Source organism: Strix uralensis, chromosome 1, assembly GCF_047716275.1.
Source record: "Strix uralensis isolate ZFMK-TIS-50842 chromosome 1, bStrUra1, whole genome shotgun sequence".
NCBI lineage: Eukaryota > Metazoa > Chordata > Aves > Strigiformes > Strigidae > Strix > Strix uralensis.
The window spans coordinates 173,434,613-173,453,055 of record NC_133972.1 but is presented as its reverse complement, the minus strand read 5'-3'; the positions used below and the strand labels follow the sequence as shown (position 1 = coordinate 173,453,055).

At 49.2% G+C, this 18,443-nt stretch overlaps 1 protein-coding gene across 2 annotated transcripts in view; it reads right to left on the bottom strand.

Annotated features, from left to right (window-relative positions):
- Positions 1 to 10,678, bottom strand: part of RHPN1 (rhophilin Rho GTPase binding protein 1) — a 32,662-nt gene extending 21,984 nt beyond the window's left edge. Inside the window, exons 1-2 of one of the 2 annotated variants that reach the window (XM_074889042.1) lie at positions 10,312 to 10,678; positions 314 to 432 (exon numbers count right to left, since the gene is read on the bottom strand). In XM_074889042.1, coding sequence (XP_074745143.1) covers positions 314 to 432; positions 10,312 to 10,413 — 221 coding nt within the window. In that variant the 5' untranslated portion in view covers positions 10,414 to 10,678. The remainder of the gene's footprint in view (positions 1 to 313; positions 433 to 10,311) is intronic. The other variant, XM_074889049.1, reaches the window with a different exon arrangement.
- Between the last annotated feature and the right edge of the window lie 7,765 nt (positions 10,679 to 18,443).

Sequence of the window (18,443 nt, the reverse complement as noted above, 5' to 3'; positions counted from 1 at the left end):
AGCTCAACCCCAGTTAAACATTTATTCCCATTATTCCACCTGCTCACACCCTGCTTTGTACCAGTCTTCCAGGACATTAAAATTATAATTTTGCATTAAAATGCATAGCATCAGCATTACACTGAATAGAGGGCAGCTATTTCCAGGATGAATCCTGCAAAATCAAGGGAAGACTGAGCAAACCCCAACCACAGCCATGGGAGTGCCAGCATCAGCTGCCTCCATCAAGACCATATTTCCGCCCCCCCACCCCACCCCCCCCACCCCCCCCAAATCCCTGGGCCACATGGATGCTCTGGGAACCAGGACTCACCTGAAGAGGTTTTCTGCCCCTGCTCGCATCCTCATCTCCTTGTTGATCTGCTGGTTAATCCGCGCCCGGCGATGCTGCAGTTTGCTGCGCTGGGTCTGGGCGAAGGGGTCACAGCCCTGCTGAGAGAGAGATGCAGAGTCTCACCCAAAAAACCACTATTTTGGGAATCAGAATGACACTTCCAGAGCCCAGCATTCACTGGAAGTAAGCTTTATTATCTAATACCACAAGTTGCTTACAGCAATTTATTTTCCAAGCTATTCAGAAAAGGCTTCCCAAACGCAACTGTCAACAGGAACTAAGCATCTCCTTTGCAGGGTCTCACCATCCAGACACAAGAAAAGACCTGGGGGGCTGCAGATGACTTCAATATAACCCCTGAGCTCAGGAACAGATGTGACTACGTCTATAAGTGCTCCCAGCTCCTGTCAGCTATAGGGGATCGAGTGCAGGCAGCAAGTCAAGAGTTCACAGGGGTGGAGAAACGAGTTGCAAAGCAGTAAATTAATTCCATCCCTGTCTCCTTTCCTGGTTTCAGCTTGGACTTTCTGCAGACAGGGAAACATGTTTAATCTCCGACTTCAGGAAATAACAGACAGCAATATCCCTCTGTCTGGCAGGGGCAAGAGGTTATTATGGGATGCTCTGGCGGAGAGGTTGCCATGAGTAGGGTCTCTGAATCCAGGGCCACAAAAGCTCTGCCCAAGCAGAGATGATTTCCATTGTGAGAGAAGAGATTCAAATGGATGAGATGAGCCTCCAAAAGACCCCTGGATAAATAAAAAAACCCCAACATGTGGGAGGGTACAAGGCTGGGCAGTTTAAGAGGATGGAGACACCTGAGCCTGCTTCTCATATACCAGTGCAAAGCACAGGCAGAGTCCTCCAAAAACATACTACGAACCACTGTAGCACTAAAAGAAATTCCTCAAAGCCACTATTTCACCCTCTTGCTTCCCTTAGAAAACCTCCATTTGTTATGCACATCAGTCTTACCCTGCTCCCCACTGCTTTCCCTCCATATCTAGAAGGGGTTTTGCCACCCAAGACTTCACAGAGCACCAACAGTGCCTGCTCTTGTCCTGTCCAAAACACCTTCTCAGCTACTTTCTTCCATGTAGAGATCTCAGTGGGCTTCACCAGGTCTCACCTCATCCTCCAGGACAAGTCACAACAGTCTCAAAATCTAACAAGCCAGGGCAACACTTTGTTACCTCTCCAGAAAACACTGTAGGTCCCAGCGTGACTCTGGGAAAACATACTCCTAACAAATTATTTGATTTTTCTGGGGAAGTAGGAAAGGAAAAAAAAAAATCCTTGCTCAAAGTATAAGACCAGCTTTGATTAGTAAGTAGGGAGAGGAAAACTTTGCATTTTCATGGACTTCAGCTTTCTGAAAATTAATTTCTCATATTTGAAGTCCACTAAGTGCTGCCCCCTTTGAAAAGGGTCAGACATTAACATTGGAATTTCCATTTAAGTGGAAGATTTGAGCTCCTAATTAGTATATGGGAGACTGAGGAATCAGAGTCACTCCATCTGGTCCATAAATCTACAGGCTTAGTGCTTTACAGTAATCTATGAATTTGTTGAAATTACCGAAGGAACAAGCTGGAAGCATGAGACCCTGATTATTCTGGGAAAGCAATTAAGTGGGACCTTAAGGCAAACACCCCAACAGCTGCACAAATCTTGGGACTGAGACATTCAGGAGCAAATACAGGAAAGGCTGATCCAGAAGTGCCACTTCTAGATTTGCCCTGGGGGAACCACACCCATCCTGCACATGGTGGCTCCCCAGGAAAAAAAATACAGAAATTGGAAAAAAAAAAAAAAAAGGATGACGAATCACAAATCATGGAGCCCAAGAAGGGACCATGCCAGGTTTTCTCCAGCAAAAAGGAACTGGGTCATTGCAGAACACAGCCTTTGGGGGGGGTGGGGGGGGCAGGGAAGAAAACCCAACTGTGCAGGCACTACTCAAATCTGAACACCCAGAGGCTCTCAAAGCAAAGGAGGCAGCACCAAACTCTTGTCTAGAAAGTAGTTGCTCATGCAGATGTAGTCCAATATATTGCACAAGTATTTCTTTCATTAATTAAAACTGATTACAAACATTGTGCCTTCAATGATGTTTCTTCATACAGTGCAAGATATTAACCTATATATGGAAGTTAAAGCTCAAGGGAGGGAAAAGGAGCTGTAAAGATAAGGTGGTGCTTATTAAAATTTCAACAGCCCTTCAGGTTTACAGAGAGCTGTGTGTACTTGTCAGCTCCAGAGACACACAAGCCAAATGCATATGCAAATATATCCAAATACATGCAAGTGAGCAGGATCCAGGCCCCCTCTCTGCCTCCAGAACCATGAAAATCCATCCAAACTCAACAGCCCTGGTAGCAACTGTTGGAAGTGGAAAGCACCTCTTCTCTGCTGCCAGCTCTTCCTACAGGAGCCTTCATCAGCTTTCAGATCTCTCCACTTCTTGTAAAGATTTGCTTGAAAGCTGTCAGAGGATTTTAAGATTTTTTTTTTTTTAGGGGGAAGAATTCCAAAAGACTACCTGAATACATGGGCAAGAGGCCAGAGGAACTGCAGATGAGAGATGATGGAAGAAGCACAAGTAGGAGGACTATCTAAAACCACAGAGAAGGTCCATGAACGCCTCCTTGTCTGGGGGCAAGAAGAAACTAAGTAAGAAAAGAAATTAAATACAGTGTGGCATGAGAAGACACTAGGATGGCTCCACAAGATAGTCAAATATGGCATTAAAACCTCTTCACTACAAAAGCAATTAAGGGGTTTAGCTAATTGACTTGGCAGCTCCCCACTTCTCCCATGCCCAGCTTGAGACAACACCAAGAAGCAAAATTCGAGTCACCACAGCATCAAAGCTGATGAACGAGAACCTTCTCAAGCATGCAAACAGAGCAGCAGTGATCATCATTAATCACTTTATCCTTCCACAAGGGCACAAAGGAGCTGCCCTCCAGGAATACTTACAAGCCCTGATGCAGCTGGGGACCAAACACGGTTCAACAACATCCAGGACATCGTGGCATTTGGGTTTGCCTAGACTTCTCCCTCCAAGAGACACTAAGCCACTTGTAGAGCTGTGAGGGTTCCCCCCCCCACCCCATCTGAACACTGGGTGTCTTCTCAATCAGATTTAACAAGATAGTTATCAATTCCCATCCAGGCTTCTAAGCCAACAGCAAAAAGGTACCGGAAAGTCAGGTATTGGAGCATCTGACGTAATACCAAAGCCTTCTGAGGATGTCAAGTCAGGATCTCAAGACTTGCTGCCCTTAGGGACTTCATATGATCTCCCCACACCCTGCTTTCCTCCTCAACCTTTACGAAGTTGGGTAACTGCAGTAACCCGTGGGATTGCAGCACATCTCACCTTCAGAGGATCTGCTGTCGGTCCCAAATAATCAGCCCTGGCTGGCATAGACCAATAGAAGCATTATGCCAAGGCCACTGTGAGGAACAACCAAGCCTAGTCTACAGCTGCTCCTGAAGCACTGCAGGAAGGACATTATTTCACAAATATTGGAGCAAGAAGGAAATTCAGCTTCAGAATAAGATGGACAGGTTAAGTTACATATGAAAGGAAACACCATCACAAGCAAAAAAGGCCGTATTTAAATAAAAAGGTAGATAGGGGAGATAGAGAGTCAATAGGCGAGCATGCCCATCCTCCAATAGCTTGCATTCAAAGGAATCCAACGCTTCACCTGTACTCCCCAAGTTGTAACCAAAAGCTAAGAACTACAGCACAGAGTTTCTAAAGTCATGATGGATTTAAGCATGCCTTACGTAAGGGGGGCATAAGGAAAAAACCCCATCAAAACCCACTGTTAGGTTATGAAAGGGATTTTTCCTTGCTTAATTCTTTGTACAAGCTCTTGAGGTCAACCCTTTAAGGTCAGAAGAAAGGTGTGTTATTTCAACAGGCCTCTTGGGCTTTGTGGTGCACGTAGGGGCATCAAGAGAAGAGTAAAGTAGGGTGTTTAGGAAGGCCAGGTCAAGTGTGGCATTTCTTAGCCTTCCTAGTTTAAAGCTTTTACAAACGAGAAGCAAGCACATAACTCTTCCAGTAAGAGGCCATAAATTGTGTAGCAGCCAGGAAACAGCACAGCTTGTATGTACGCAGAGGACAGCATATGTTAAGAAAGCCATGAAAATGAATGAGGTGTGGGTCATTAACGTATATGGCTTGTGTCCAGCTCTAAAGTTTATTGCTTATGACAAAGCAGGATTAGAGCCAGTATTATTGTAGCAAGGCCATTCTATGCTCAGAAGACATCTGCCAAATAACACCGTGTTCAACCCTTGGCATGGAAAGATGACAGCACCGCAGAAAGTGCTCAGTCAATGCCTCCACATAAGGAAGAACAGGGAAGAAGCCAGAAGACTCCTTCCAGAGGAGGCCAAGACAAACAGATCCCCTCTGAGGGATGTCAAGGCTTCTGTCAACTCAAACCCTATCTTTGCAGGGGACATATACAATGATGTAATGGTGGTGTTAACTCCCCAACACGTCTCCCAGTGCAAGAGCACCCATCTGGGGCGTTAAATAGGGCAATTACGTGGTTAGGTTTCCTTCTATAAGCAAGTCCTTAGGGAATGTTTGTTTAGAGATGATCACCGAGTGTACTTTGCTCTTCACATCTCCAGTAAACACAAGCAGATGAAGCCTGGATATGTCTTGGGTGACGAGGCACACCCAGAGCATTATTTGTGATCGCGGTGTCAAAATAATGCCACCACCTCCCAGATTTCCCAGACTAATGACAGACAAAACTAATCACCTGTAGGGAAAGGCAGATGCCAGCAAGTCCAAAGGGCAAAGCCAAGCACAAAGGGACTAATTTCTGCTCTTTCGTTTCTGCTAGAAGAACAGGAGCTCAGTCACTGAAAGCAACTGAGCAAAAGCAAAAGTTAAGTATGAACTGATCAAAGGATGGCTGTGAACTGTTACTGTGACACCTGTGAGAAGGGAAAACACAATCTTATTAAGCAAGAGAGAAATGGAGATGCAGATCCGATTGCTTAAGGGGCTGTTGCATCCCTGTCCAGAGGAAGAGGCACAGATCAGGAGCATGCTGGTAAAAGCCAGGCATGGATCTCTTCAGAGAAATGAGGAAGGGGTCTGTAGCTGGGAGTTCAGTTATAGCCCCAGGGAGTATTGCAGCGAAAGCTCCTAGATACTTGAGGAGCTTGGCTGGATCTCAGGAGGTGTTCCACAGCCCACCTGCTGAAGCACGGACCAAGCTGCGCCATCTTCAACACCAGCTTTAGCCACACAACAGTTACCACCAGGACTTTTGCCAATTAGAGCTGCTGGAGGTGCCCAGAGGATAGCAGCAGAAATTAAAGAAGCTTAATTTGCACGTAGACTGGAGACATCCATAATACAGCAGTGGTAAGATGAGTTGTCACCTGGTGCTGATTGAGGCTCTACATTCTCTCTCTTATCCTACAATTCTGTTTTTCACTTAGGGAATAACCTGGTTTGATGAAACCAAGTTATCTACCCTAAGATTTGTCATTAAGATCATGTACAGCACACTGGCAGCAGCACATCTGCACCACAGTCCCAGTACCCCGTGTCAGACAACACAGACTCAGGTCCAGGCTCACAACATAGAGCAACACAGAATCACTGAATGGTTTGGGTTGGAAAGGACCTTAAAGATCATCCAGTTCCCACCCCCCTGCCACAGGCAGGGCCACCTTCCACTAGCCCAGGCTGCCCAAAGCCCCGTCCAACCTGGCCTTGAACCCTTCCAGGGAGGGGGCAGCCACAGCTTCTCTGGGCAACATGTGCCAGGGCCTCACCACCCTCACAGGGAAGAACTTCTTCCTTACATCGAAACTAAATCTCCCCTCTTTCAGTTTAAAGCCATCACCCCCCATCCTATCTCTACACCCCTGATAAAGGGCCCCTCCCCCCTTTCCTATAGCCCCTTTAAGTCCTGGGAGGCCACTCTAAGGTCTCCCCAGAGCCTTCTCTTCTCCAGCTGAACACTCCCAACTCTCTCAGCCCATCCTCATGCTTGACATTGCACAACCAGAGCTTGGGGACATAGCTGAGGACTAATGACAGGATTAAGCCCATCTCAGCTTCCACTGCTCAGACCAGCTCAGGAGGTGGTGGATACCATGAGTATGTTAAGTGTAGCCCAGCTGCATCTGGCAAAGGTACCCGTGATGCTCATCTGCTACATCCCCTGAAGCCTGCACAGCCTTCAGCATTTCCATTATCCCAAACTGCTGCATATGATCCTTAAAGCCTTAAGGATTATTTTGTTTTAATTTTGTAAATTATCCTCCCCAGGGAATAGACATCTTTTTGCTTTTTTTTTAAGGGAAGGGAGTCAAAAGGCATCAAAAGTGTTATTCAATCCTTCCCCAGGGAAGGATGCGGACATGGTTCAACTCTTCTGTTGGACAACCCATTGGGATTTCATTCATTTGGCCTCCAGTGCTCCCTTGTTCCTTCAACCAGTTGCTGAGATTGGTTGCTCAGGGCATAAATACACCCCTCAGACAAAATGGCAGGAGCTCTGCTGGAGCCTGGCTCCCCATGTCTCACCTCCACCACTTCTCCTACCCCAGCAGTTCCCACAAGACCCACCCCAAGTGCTCCTACATACAGAAAGAGAACTGGCAGTCACAATAAAATAAACTCCAGAGCCAAAGGCAAAGCCAAGCAAGGCTACAAAACAAGCCTGAGATATCTCGGTTTGATACCCATGAGGGCCACACTCCAGATTGAGCCACAGCAACCTTTGGACATCATGAGTCATCCCATCTACAAACTGTTCTCTCATCCAGAGGGGAATTCCTTTAGGTAGGACCAGGATTCACAGGCAATGCCAAATCCATCCCAGTGCTGGATATGGTTTGTTGCTAATGGTAAAGGTCCCCAGTCTTCAGAGCTGTCTGTTAAGTGTGTCCTAGGTGGTGACCTCCTAACAGCATTCAACACCACCAAATTAGTGACCAGGCAACCCTTCCAGCACTACCAGTCTGTGCTCACGATGCAGTTAAAGAAAACAGCACACAAAGGAGCACGAGGTGCTAAAGCACAACGAAATCATACGCTTGCACCCAGGAAGCCTTCAACCCCAGCAAGAATGGTGCATGAAGAGCTGAAGATCAGTGCTTGGGAGGGTCAAGCACCAACCACCAAGCATAATTCAGGCAGAGGTGGGCAAGTCTATGAGAGTTGGTCAAGTCCAAGCTGTGTTTGCTCTCCACTAATTCACCCAGCTTGCCTCAAGGCACACTCTAGAATATCAACGTTTGCTCTGTAGTAAAAGCTAGAGTAAAATACCTGCATAGAGACAAGGAACAGCCAAAGACAACAACAATTTCTACAGCTCTAGGAAGCGCCAGCACACAAGCTACCCCTGTCACTAACAGATGTACCCTCGAGACATGACCCCAACCCTTTGCGTTGAGCACATGGTCTCCATGTACAACCTCAACCTTTCAGGTTTTACCCAGTAAATGTTTACAACATCTCTCACTCAAAAAAAAAAAGGCAGGCAGTTATTTTCATCCACTCTCAGGAGCAATAATATTTCCTAACACAGAGTTTTGTCCCCAGAAAGGGAGCTTTCCAAGCAGACAGATGATCCAGCAGCTGGAAAACTTGCTATAGAAACAGGGTAACCAGAGCATCAAGCTCTCAGGACCTATTTTATTTCCAGAACCATACTGGTTTATAAACAATTTTGATAGAGTCAGAGCTGTCAACCAGAATTATTATTCCTCTTTGCAACCCATGAGTTTGAGTCAGGCCAGCACAGGACAAGTGGCCAAGTGACCCTGATTTAGCCACATTAGCCTGTGGGATAGAGAGCAAAACAAAAGCCACAGAACCACTCCGCACACAAAAGCGGGCTTTAAAATTCTCCTTTTTAAAAGATTATAGATAATTTCCTTCTCCTCCCAGCTAAGGGCATTTCAGAAAGTAACATGGGCTGTTGCTGCAAGACAACCAGTAGGTCACAACAAACATTTTTGCTCCCTGAACATCTATTTTTATATAAAAGTTTCTATCATGAAACTAATCTCATGAAGCACTCCGGCTGCAAGCTGTTTTTCTGTGGGAGACATTACCAGCTAAAACCTCTAAAACCTTTTATTGAGAATATGGTTACATCACACAGCCTTTTAACAAACGAGTGGAGGATTAAGGTTTTAAATTTCCCAATGAAGTGCCCTCACTGTTGGCTAACGCACTCAGCAAGAGGAAAGAAAAATAAAATGGGGGGGGAAAAAAAATACAAGGGATTGGGTTTTTAAACAGCAAAACCTTCACCCAGAGCTTGAATTTTAGGAGCCTGAAATTGCTCCGGGGAGCTGGGGGAGGCACAGGGCATCATGAGAGCTGGGGCAGGGCGCCAGCAGGAAACAGATGTATTAAATCTTCAGTTCCAGTACATGAACCTTAGCAAAAAAAAAAAAAAAAAAAATCACCATCACAGCAGCACTGAGGATTCCCTGCAAGGGAACAAACATGCAGCGGCCCCATCCACAGCCCCTGATGCTCTCAGAGTGAGGAAAAACAAGTAGAAGAGGCTATATTGATAGTTTCTTTTAAATAAAAAACTGGTATCATTAATACAAAATCTAATCAGGTGTTTTTTTAATTAAAAAAAAAATCATGTTATGACAGATGCTGCATATCCTCTGCCAGTTTTCCCCCCACTAAAGCTCTGCAACATTTTCCTATGTTATTCTCCTCTGTGCTACTGTCCAATAGATCCAAACAGGGTAAACCAATTGCTCATACAAGGGAAATGGTGTGTCTCTACACAGAATAAATTGGAAAAGTCCTGCTAACCTTTCCTTACAAGCAGCACCTGCTATTTAGACAAGGCCCTGGGTAAACGCCAGCCTGGTTTAAGGTTGCAGCCTCTTTACCTGCAGTTGGAGAGGCCAGGCTCAAGTGACTCAAGATCAGATTGATCCTTACAACCTCGGCTGAACAGTCTCAACCCTCACTCAGTTAAAAAAAAAAAAACAAACACCTCTAGAGCCTGACTGAGTTTTGTTATTTTGATTGCTGGGAGTTTTTAAGGTGTTGGTTTTTTTTTTTTTTTTTTTGGCCAAAGGGCTGCAGAAATGCAGCTCTCTGCTGAAGAACAAGTTTTGAAAATTATATACTTGCAAGAAGAGATCAGATTACAGGGCAAACTCACTGCAGGTTTATAAAGCTGGCTCCTAGGGAACAGACCTAACGGGAGACAAACAGCCCCAAAAAATAATGTTTACCCATCTTTTTTTGCAACAAGCAACACTTAAAAGCCTCTTCGACCCCGTGAGCATGCATTGCCACCCAAGGGACGGCAGGGAAAGTCGAGCAGCGGGGTCAGTGGCAGCCTGAGGACAACCCCCGTTGGTTTCACCCCGCTGTTACTAATTAAACGAGTGACGCCAGCGGAGCTATCGGCCCCATCTCGCACGCATAGCCCGGCTGCGTTGCACCGACTTTCCTTGTGGGCAGCTCCTGGGGGAGGAAACATGCCAGCGAGCAACACCCTGCCTGGTACCTCCGATGGTGGGGGGCAGGCAGGGCTTGGCTGGACCATCTTCCTACAGGCGGGAAGGAGAAAAAGGCAAAATATAGGAGTATTTGGTTAAAAGCAGTCACGGGGAAGCTTGCAGATGGAGCCAGCAGAGAAAGAGGTGACAGAGGAGTGGAGTTTAAGAGTTAAGCTATGAGAAAACTGTGTAGGTCTGCTTATGGACGAGCTATTGGACCCATTTTGACCCCACAAGACACACCAAGCCCTTCCCCATCCAGCCCCCTGCCATGTCCTGACACCCCCAGCACAGTTTGATGGCCAGGATGGCCCTGCACCCCCACCCACGGGGACCACCATCCTCATGGAGCAGACAGATATACCCCGAGAGCATCAGTTGGGTGCTTCTCCATCCCACACCACCCACAGCACCCCACTGCTGTGCCTCACCTTCCGGGTGCTGCCACACTTCAGAGCTTGCAGGAGGACAAGGTCACTGTCCCTGTCCCCTGCCCCGCTGCCTTCCGGGCTCTCCTCCTCGGGGGGCATCATCTCCAGGGATGCAGCATCCACGGGCTCAGAGGGGTGGGCCCACACCTGGGGGCTCCTGCCTGACCTCACAGGGTGGCTCTAGGGCTCCTCCTTGGGCTGCTCTGGTTCCCCTGGCCTAGCCCCACACCCTGCTAGCCCCCACGGAGGGGTTCTGAGCCCAGCCCTGCCCTGGGTGGGGGCTTAAACCCCCCACTAGTTCCTGCTCCCTTATGCTGCAAATCCCCACACGCCTAACATCTGGCTGGATGGGAGCCCACAGCCCATTCCCCCCTTACAGAGATACCCCAGCTGGGGAGGGTGAACCCCCACAGACCCCCCCCCCCCCTTACCGAGATACCCCAGCTGGGGTGGAGGGGGTGAACCCCCACAGACCCCCCTTACAGAGATACCCCAGCTGGGGTGGTGGTGGGGTGAACCCCCACAGACCCCCCCCTTGCAGAGATACCCCAGCTGGGGGCAGGTGACCCCCCTACAGACCCCCCCCCCCCTTACAGAGATACTCCAGATGGGGTGGGGTGGTGAACCCCCACAGATCCCCCCTTACAGAGATACCCCAGCTGGGGTGGTGGGAGGGGTGAACCCCCACAGACCACCCCCCTTGCAAAGATACCCCAGCTGGGGGCAGGTGAACCCCCCTCAGACACCCCCCCTTACAGAGATACCCCAGACAGGATGGGGGGGGTGAACCCCCACAGACGCCCCCCCCTCACAAAGCTGCTCCAGCCAGGGGACCCCCCCTCAAAACTCCCTTACAGAGATGCCCCAGCTGGGGGCAAACCCTCACCCCGCCGGGTGACTCAATCCGGGCCCCCCCAGGCGCTGAGGCCCCCGCTCACCCCTCGGTGCCCCCTCACGGTGCTGCCGGCTGGGAACGATCGCGGCGCCGGCCCCGCCGCGGCGCGGAGCATAAGCAGGGGGAGGGGGCGGGACGGAGCGCCCCTGCGACCAATGGGAGAAGGGAACGGCGCGGATCGGCGGCGGCGCTGCCCAATGGGAGCGCGGGACAGGAAGAGGCGCCGGGGGGGCCGGGGGGAGGAACGGAGCGGCTTGGGGAGGGGAGGGGCGGAGGGGGCTGTCGCCCGTGGCAACGGGGGGAATTAGAACGCTGAGGACGTCACGGGTGGGGCGGGGCCTCGCGGGGCGCCGCGCTCCTCCCACGGGCACATCTGGGCGCGCCCCCCTCTTCCGCGGCACATCTGGGTGCGCGTCCGCTCCCCCCCGGCAACATCTGGACGACCCCAACTCCAAACAGAAGCCCCCCCCCCCCATATCTGGGCGCTTCCCCCCTCCCCCCCCGGCAACATCTGGACGACCCCAACTCCAAACAGAAGTCCCCCTCCATAATCTGGGGGCTTCCCCCCCGGCCACATCTGGATGATCCCGACTCCAAACAGAAGCCCCCCCCCCCCCAAATCCTGGGTGCTGCATCCCCCCCGGCCACATGTGGACGACCCCAAATGCAAACAGAAGTCCCCCCCCCAAAATATCTGGGCACTGCCTTCCTCCCCAGCCACATCTGGACAACCCCAACTCCAAGCAGAAGCCCCCCCCCCCCCCCAAATCCCGTCGCTGCCTCCCCCCGGCCACATCTGGACGACCCCAAATCCAAACAAAAGCAACCCCCCTCAAATCTGGGCACGCTCCCCCCCAAGACCACATCTGGGCGCCACCCCCCTTCAGACACTACACCACCACCCCCCCCCCCTGCCGCGCAACATCTGGGCTGCTGTGGTGGGGGGGTGCAATAAAGCAGCACCCATCGTGCTGCCCCCCACTCAGTCAGCTCCAAGCTTCCTTCTGCCCCAGTGCTGTGCCCCAGTGTGTGCCACATCACCCCCCCCCCCCCCAAAAAAACCCCCAACAACCCAACATCTGGATGGTGACACTGCAGCTCGCACAGCTGTTGGAGCAATTCTACAACACCTGGGACTGCTGTGCCCTTGCCCTGCTACAGCCGTTAGACGCTGCTCCTGGGCAAATCGCAATATAATATAAAATACAATACAAAAATAAATGAAGAAATAAAATAAAATCCATTTTCTCGCTTTTTTTGAGCCAGATAGTGGCAAATCATACCCCATTTCCCTGCCTCTGAGCCATATTGTTGAACTATGGAATGGTTTTAATCACGCCCATAAAATAAGAGCCGGACTGGGCCGCAGCATTAAATCCTGCAAAATTTTATGGAAATGTGTCCAGGGGTTGGAAAAATCCAATTTCCAAGATGTACACGGGACCCCAGTGGGTGCAGTGCCCAGCGCAGGGATGCTGAGCTGGGCTGTCACCGGCGTGTGTCACCACGAAAAGGTCTGTTAGTCCTTACCGGGGCCTGGCTTCGTTTCCGTAACGAAGTTAATGAGACCACGCTTGTGCATGATGAATCTCGTTCATGTCAATGGGGAACACTGTGCAGATTCAGCTGTTTAATGAGGAGGGAAAAAAAAATAACCTGCTAAGCATTAATGCTTTTATATTGCATGAATTTATTTTATAACAGCCTGAATATATTAAACCATTTCCACCTTTTCCAGACAATTTTTCCTCGTCAGGGCTTCAAGGATTGCACGTGATCCTGGGGAAAGGAGTATGTTAGGAAGGACTTTTCTCTCCCTTCTAGATTTCCCAATCTGAAAGGAGCCGCTGGACTAAAAAAGGTGGAATTTCTGTTTAATCTGGAATGGCGGCGAGATATTTTTTTCATGAATATCGCAGCGGTTTGCAAAGAAAAGTACTTTTAATCGCGTGGCCACAACTGTCTGCACACTGGGAAGCGTGTAGGAGGAGGTATTTATTCTTCTGCTGAAGAGGGAGCTGCCTTCAGCCCAGTTGTGATCGACAGTTCGTGGGATATTGTCACCAATATGGCCCTCAACAGCTGGCTGTGTGTCACCAAACTGTGCAAGAACCCCCTTTGCAGTCTGGTTTTTCCCCAGGATGAGCCAGATTCCCTTTGTGGTTTGTGTTTCCCCACTGCAGAGCCCTGGATGGAGCCATCCAGCTCCCATCTCTCCCGTGGTGAAGAGTGTCTGCAAAGGGAAAATATGCAAAAATATAGAAAAAACACATCTTAATTATTAAGACTTTTAACCAGGTTGCGCTTGGGAAGGATGTATAGGCAAACTGGAGCTCATTTAGGTGGGGATAGGTTTCTCCCTGCTAATCCCATCGTTTTCCATCGTGGATATCCCAGTTGACATGGAGAGCTTGGGAGAAACCTTCACCAAGCATCAGGGCTGAATGAATCTATATGGGACCTCGGGTGAAAATGAAAGAAAATCAAATATAGGCTTGGTAGAAGGCGGCCAAGGGTGAACAAGCCCCAGCATGAAGTCGTCCTCTCCTGCTCCCTGCCCCGCGGCTGGCTCCCATCCCTTGATGACTTTTACTCATCCAGCAAGAAAGGTGGCTTGGATGCCTTTTCCTGGGTGGCGCAACCAGGATCAAAGAGGCTTTCCCAAAGCCAGCCTTGCCTCTGGGGTTTTCCGCTCCCGGCCACAAACCAGGCGGCATCTTCCCAGGGGAACATATGGCCCCGCTACTTGCCCCGGCCAGGGATCACAGAATCATTCAGGTTGGAAAATACCCTTGGGATCATCGAGTCCAACCATCAGCTCTAGTCTACAAAGTTCTCCCTTACACCACATCCCCCAGCACAGGGATTTTTTTTGTCCCCAAAACCAGCATTTTGGGGAAAAGCTTTGCTGTACAAGGCCCCTGAGTCCCCTTTGCACCAGCCCCTTCCCAGCAGTGTTGCTTGCACCAGATTGAGGATGTTTGGGGCCATTTTGAGGCTCAGCTGTGATGAGGTGCTTGATGACAATGTGAGCAGGTGAAAGCAATAGACTCACCTGCATGAATAGGGCTGGAGAAGAGTGGGAAGGGGGAGTGCTTCAGGATGGGGGTTATGGGCCACAGTGTGCAGCATCCTGTGGGGTCTGGTCTCTACACCTGGAGTCTAGATTCAAAGTCCTCTCTAAATCCAACTATGGGGCTGTGATGGGTAAGAGGCAGGTGAGAAAGGTGTGATTTTGGGGAATAATTTATTCATCTAATTGCAGAGGGGATATCTTCTGGAAGGAATATTGTCCCACATTGTTTTTAAAGCAATATGTTTGGCCTCATTCTCTACTTGAGCCGTGCAAAGTATTTTCCCCCCTAGAAGGTCTCCTTGCTAAGGAGATGATGGCTAAGGGTTCTCCTTAAATTCAGCTTTTGGGCTAAAACTTCATTTCCCAGGGTGCATCTTGGGCTGGGGGCCTCCAATCAGGGCTGAGTCTTTAAATTAGCTGTTTACAGTGGGGTATTGCTCTTAGGGAGGCAGCTGGGTAAGGGGTGAGGGTTTCTCCAGTTTGGGTGGCTTTGAGGGAGCATGTCACCCTGAGCTTGACTGAGTGTGGTCCCACTGGCAGCTGCAAGTGCTTGTGGCTTGGTAAAGGCAGGTAAAACATGGAGGTTTTCAATGTGTTTTCTATTCCTTGAAAAGTTTGCAGGATGTCTCATGGTGCTCTGTAGCTTGTTTTCTCTCCTTGAAAAGTCCCTTTTTTTCCCTCAATGGTGAAGACCCTTCATGGATGGGAACTACCTTGGTCTTGTTTAAATTTGATCTTTATTTCTTGCATCCTCTGAGGCCTTGAGTTTCTAGGGGGAGGAGGTGATTTGGGGGGATCTGGCTGCCTCAACCATGAGAAGGAAGGGAGAGGTGACAGTTGGGTGATGGTGGCCCAGCTGTCTGCTTTCATGGGGGGAGTCAATATCTCACTTTTGCTCATTTCTTTGTTGTGTTTTGTTGACTTCCATTGTTGTGGCTTTCTGGGTGTAATTAAGGCCTGGATAATACTTGCTGCATGCCCTGGGCTGTTCTGAGGGGGTGCAAATCCACGCCAGCACACAACCTGCATCTACCTACCTGGAGCTGTGAATTCCTATACTATTTGAGGGGGGCTTTTTATTTTTGCTTATTTATATATTTATTTTAGCAGCAATTTTATTTTTACCACCTCCAACAGCAGCTCAGGGACTGAGCTCGAGTTTTTTCCATGTGATGTTCTACTTGAGTCTTTGTTAATGCTGAGCTTAACCCTGTAGGTAGCTGCAGACTTCAGGGTTGAGCTGTGGAGTGAGCATCTGCTGGGGGTTCCTCAGAGAGCAAAACTGGGGTGCTACTGGCCATGTATCATCTCTGTCTCATTGCAGTGGCTGTTGCTGGCAGCACTGCCTTAACCCCGTGTCACATCTTGAAGAGCTGGTGGGTGACAGAGCCATGGGAGTCTCAAGGACCTGTGGAACAAAGAACAGAAGCAGTAGGTGGGTGCCATGGGGCATGGCAGGGGATTTTTCGGGGCCTCCAGTATTACATTATCACGCTTGCTGCAGCTGGCTCTGTCGGGCAGCTCAACCCTAAAATGGTCAGTGGGGAAATGCCTCCAAATTTCCTTTTGGGAGCGCTTTTTTGGTGCTGTTGGACATCAGGGTTAGGCAGTGTGGCATCACACCATGGCCTATTTCCACCACTAAGGGGGTTGCTGCAGGCTTTACCTGCTTGGCCTTAGTGGGATGAATTTGCTCTTGTCCCCAGGAAGCGAAAGAGTGAGTCGGGGAAGGGGGAGGAGGTGCTGGAGGCACCCAGGAGAAGGGCTGTGAAGAAGGACCCGGAGGAAATACCATGCACAGTGGAGGTACCACCCAGCCCTCTCCATGCCCAGGCATTGGGGTGACTCCTGTGGCTGTCCCCAGTGTTTTGTGGGCATCAAACCCACTCCATGAACTTCCTTCTCTCTTACACCGCTCTGTCCTGATGTGCAGTCTCCTGCAATAAAAAGGAAGAAGAAGAAATTGCCAGAGGTCAAGGAGAAGCTGCTGCAGGAAAACACCATCAGCAGGTAACTCCTCAGCTGGATGGGGAGTGGTGGTGTCAGCCAGGGAGCAGATGGCATCAGTGGGGCTTTACCGCCACCATATTGGGGTTCTCCATCTGGGTTCACCCCAGAGTTGTGCGCAGGAGCACCGTGTCCAAGACTGCTCTCCTTGCCTGCTTTGATTATCAAAAAGTTTTCTTAATTGGGAAAAATTTGTGTTCCTTCTCTGTCTTCTTTTTGGCTAAGAAGCTGTCTAAAGCAAGAGGCGGCAGAAGGGAAAGGTCTTGGCTTGAGCCTGAAGGATGGAATCCAAGCAGAGGAGGGAGCTGCATCTGGGTTGGTACGTGGTGGCCCCTCCACCGAAGGATTAAGGAGCACTTGTATGGTTTGCTTTCAGGGGAGCTGGGAGGATGGTGTCCCATGACCTATGGTTCTGTCCAAGTACTTAAAAGGGATCCTTTGAGCATCCTGAATTAAATTAAAGAGTAAATTGCCTGAAATTCAGATGCATGTGGTGTTGGGGTTGAATCAGTCACATCTTGGTGTTGCACCAAGAGCATGAAGTGGCACTAATGGTGAGCACCAGGATGTGGGTGACTCTGTCACTTCCCAAGCATGAGGCTGGGATTGGTCTCATCCTGACAGCATCCCTTTCTGAGGCATTTGGTCTTTGCTGCTGTTCTTGGGATGATGTTGGGGAGCACAGATCCTGGCTGACTTCTTCCCACATGTTGCTTTGCCCACATTAACATATTGCTCTTGTTCTCTTGGTGTGTAAAACCAGCAGAGATCCTTTTTCCTTTCCCCATCATGAGTCTCCATCCCTCTTGCAAACACAGTCTGAATTGTCAGCAAACTCTCCTGGGTGGATGTGATTGGAGCTGCAGCCTTGAAACCCCCCAAGGGTGACTGCGGTCAGTGTCCTGGTGTTGCCAGTGTTCCTGGTGCAAACACCAGGCATTTGCATGCAGGAATTGTTTTGGAAGATTGTGGCTGTCTGCTCTTGAATTTACCAACCTGATTTCTGACAGGGGCTGAAGGATTGTGAATATGAGAGCAGGCGTATTCCCAGGGAACAAAAGTGTATATTGCCATAACCAACCTATAATTAACTCAGGGTTTTTTTTCCCCCTTAATGAGTTAACCCAGCAGCTTCTCAGCAGCAGCTTTCAAGAAAATCCCTGTGTGGTTTTGGCCTCCCTTTAAAGTCTTCGAAAGAGAAACTTGGGGAAGACAGAATTTATAACGAGAACCTTGATGCTTGGCAAGCATTGGGTGAAGCTGGGATGGGTTTCAGGGTGCTGAGTGGTTAGACATACCCTTGCACAGCCAGGAGCAGAAGAACCTGACTTCAGATTTGAAAACAAGAGTGCAAACAGTGTGATAATATTTCTGGTGGCCACCATGGGTCAGCTGTTAGGGCTCTGAGTCCCTTCTGAGCTTGCTTTCTTCTAGGTTCTGTCCTATTTTCCCTATGCTTTGTTTTTTCTTTCTCCTTGCCCCCTGTTCACCTTTGTTGTACTTCTCACCCTGTGGCTTTGCCCCCCACCTCTCTTTCCCCCTTGCCATCTGCTATAAGGGTCATTTAATCTTCTAAGGACCAAGCTGGTGTGGATGCACATAAGCTGTTGTACGATGCATCTTTGTTTTGGAGCCTTTCCAGCCCTTCTACTGTTCTGAACTGGTGTACCTGATAGCAGCAACGCATCTAATGAGCACGATGGTTGAGGAAGGGTGATAGTTTTCATATATTTGCTCTATAAAATATATTTGTTATATATATTTGTTATATATATTTGTTGTTAGAAGTAAGACAGGGATTTCCTAACCCTGCAAAACCTCAAAGCTATCCTTGTGCTTGGAAAAGCCTGCTGTTTTGGGCTTCTGGTTTCTAGCCAAGGTGGCTGAGGAAGGGTGAGGTGATATCAATGGGATGTGGGTACTGTGGCCTGACTGGCTGCTGTCACAGGGGCTGGGTGATGTTGCTATTGGGGTACCCATACCAGCTAAACTCTTCTAGATCAACACTGTTAATATCTTTCAGGAGGAAATCAAATCAACCCTCCACCAAGGGCCATCAGTGGGGCTGAAAGACTCTTCAGGGTAAGTTGGGCTACTTTCTGAATGCCCTTTGCCCAAGGAACTGGAAATTTGTCCTTTCTCTTCTTTCCATGC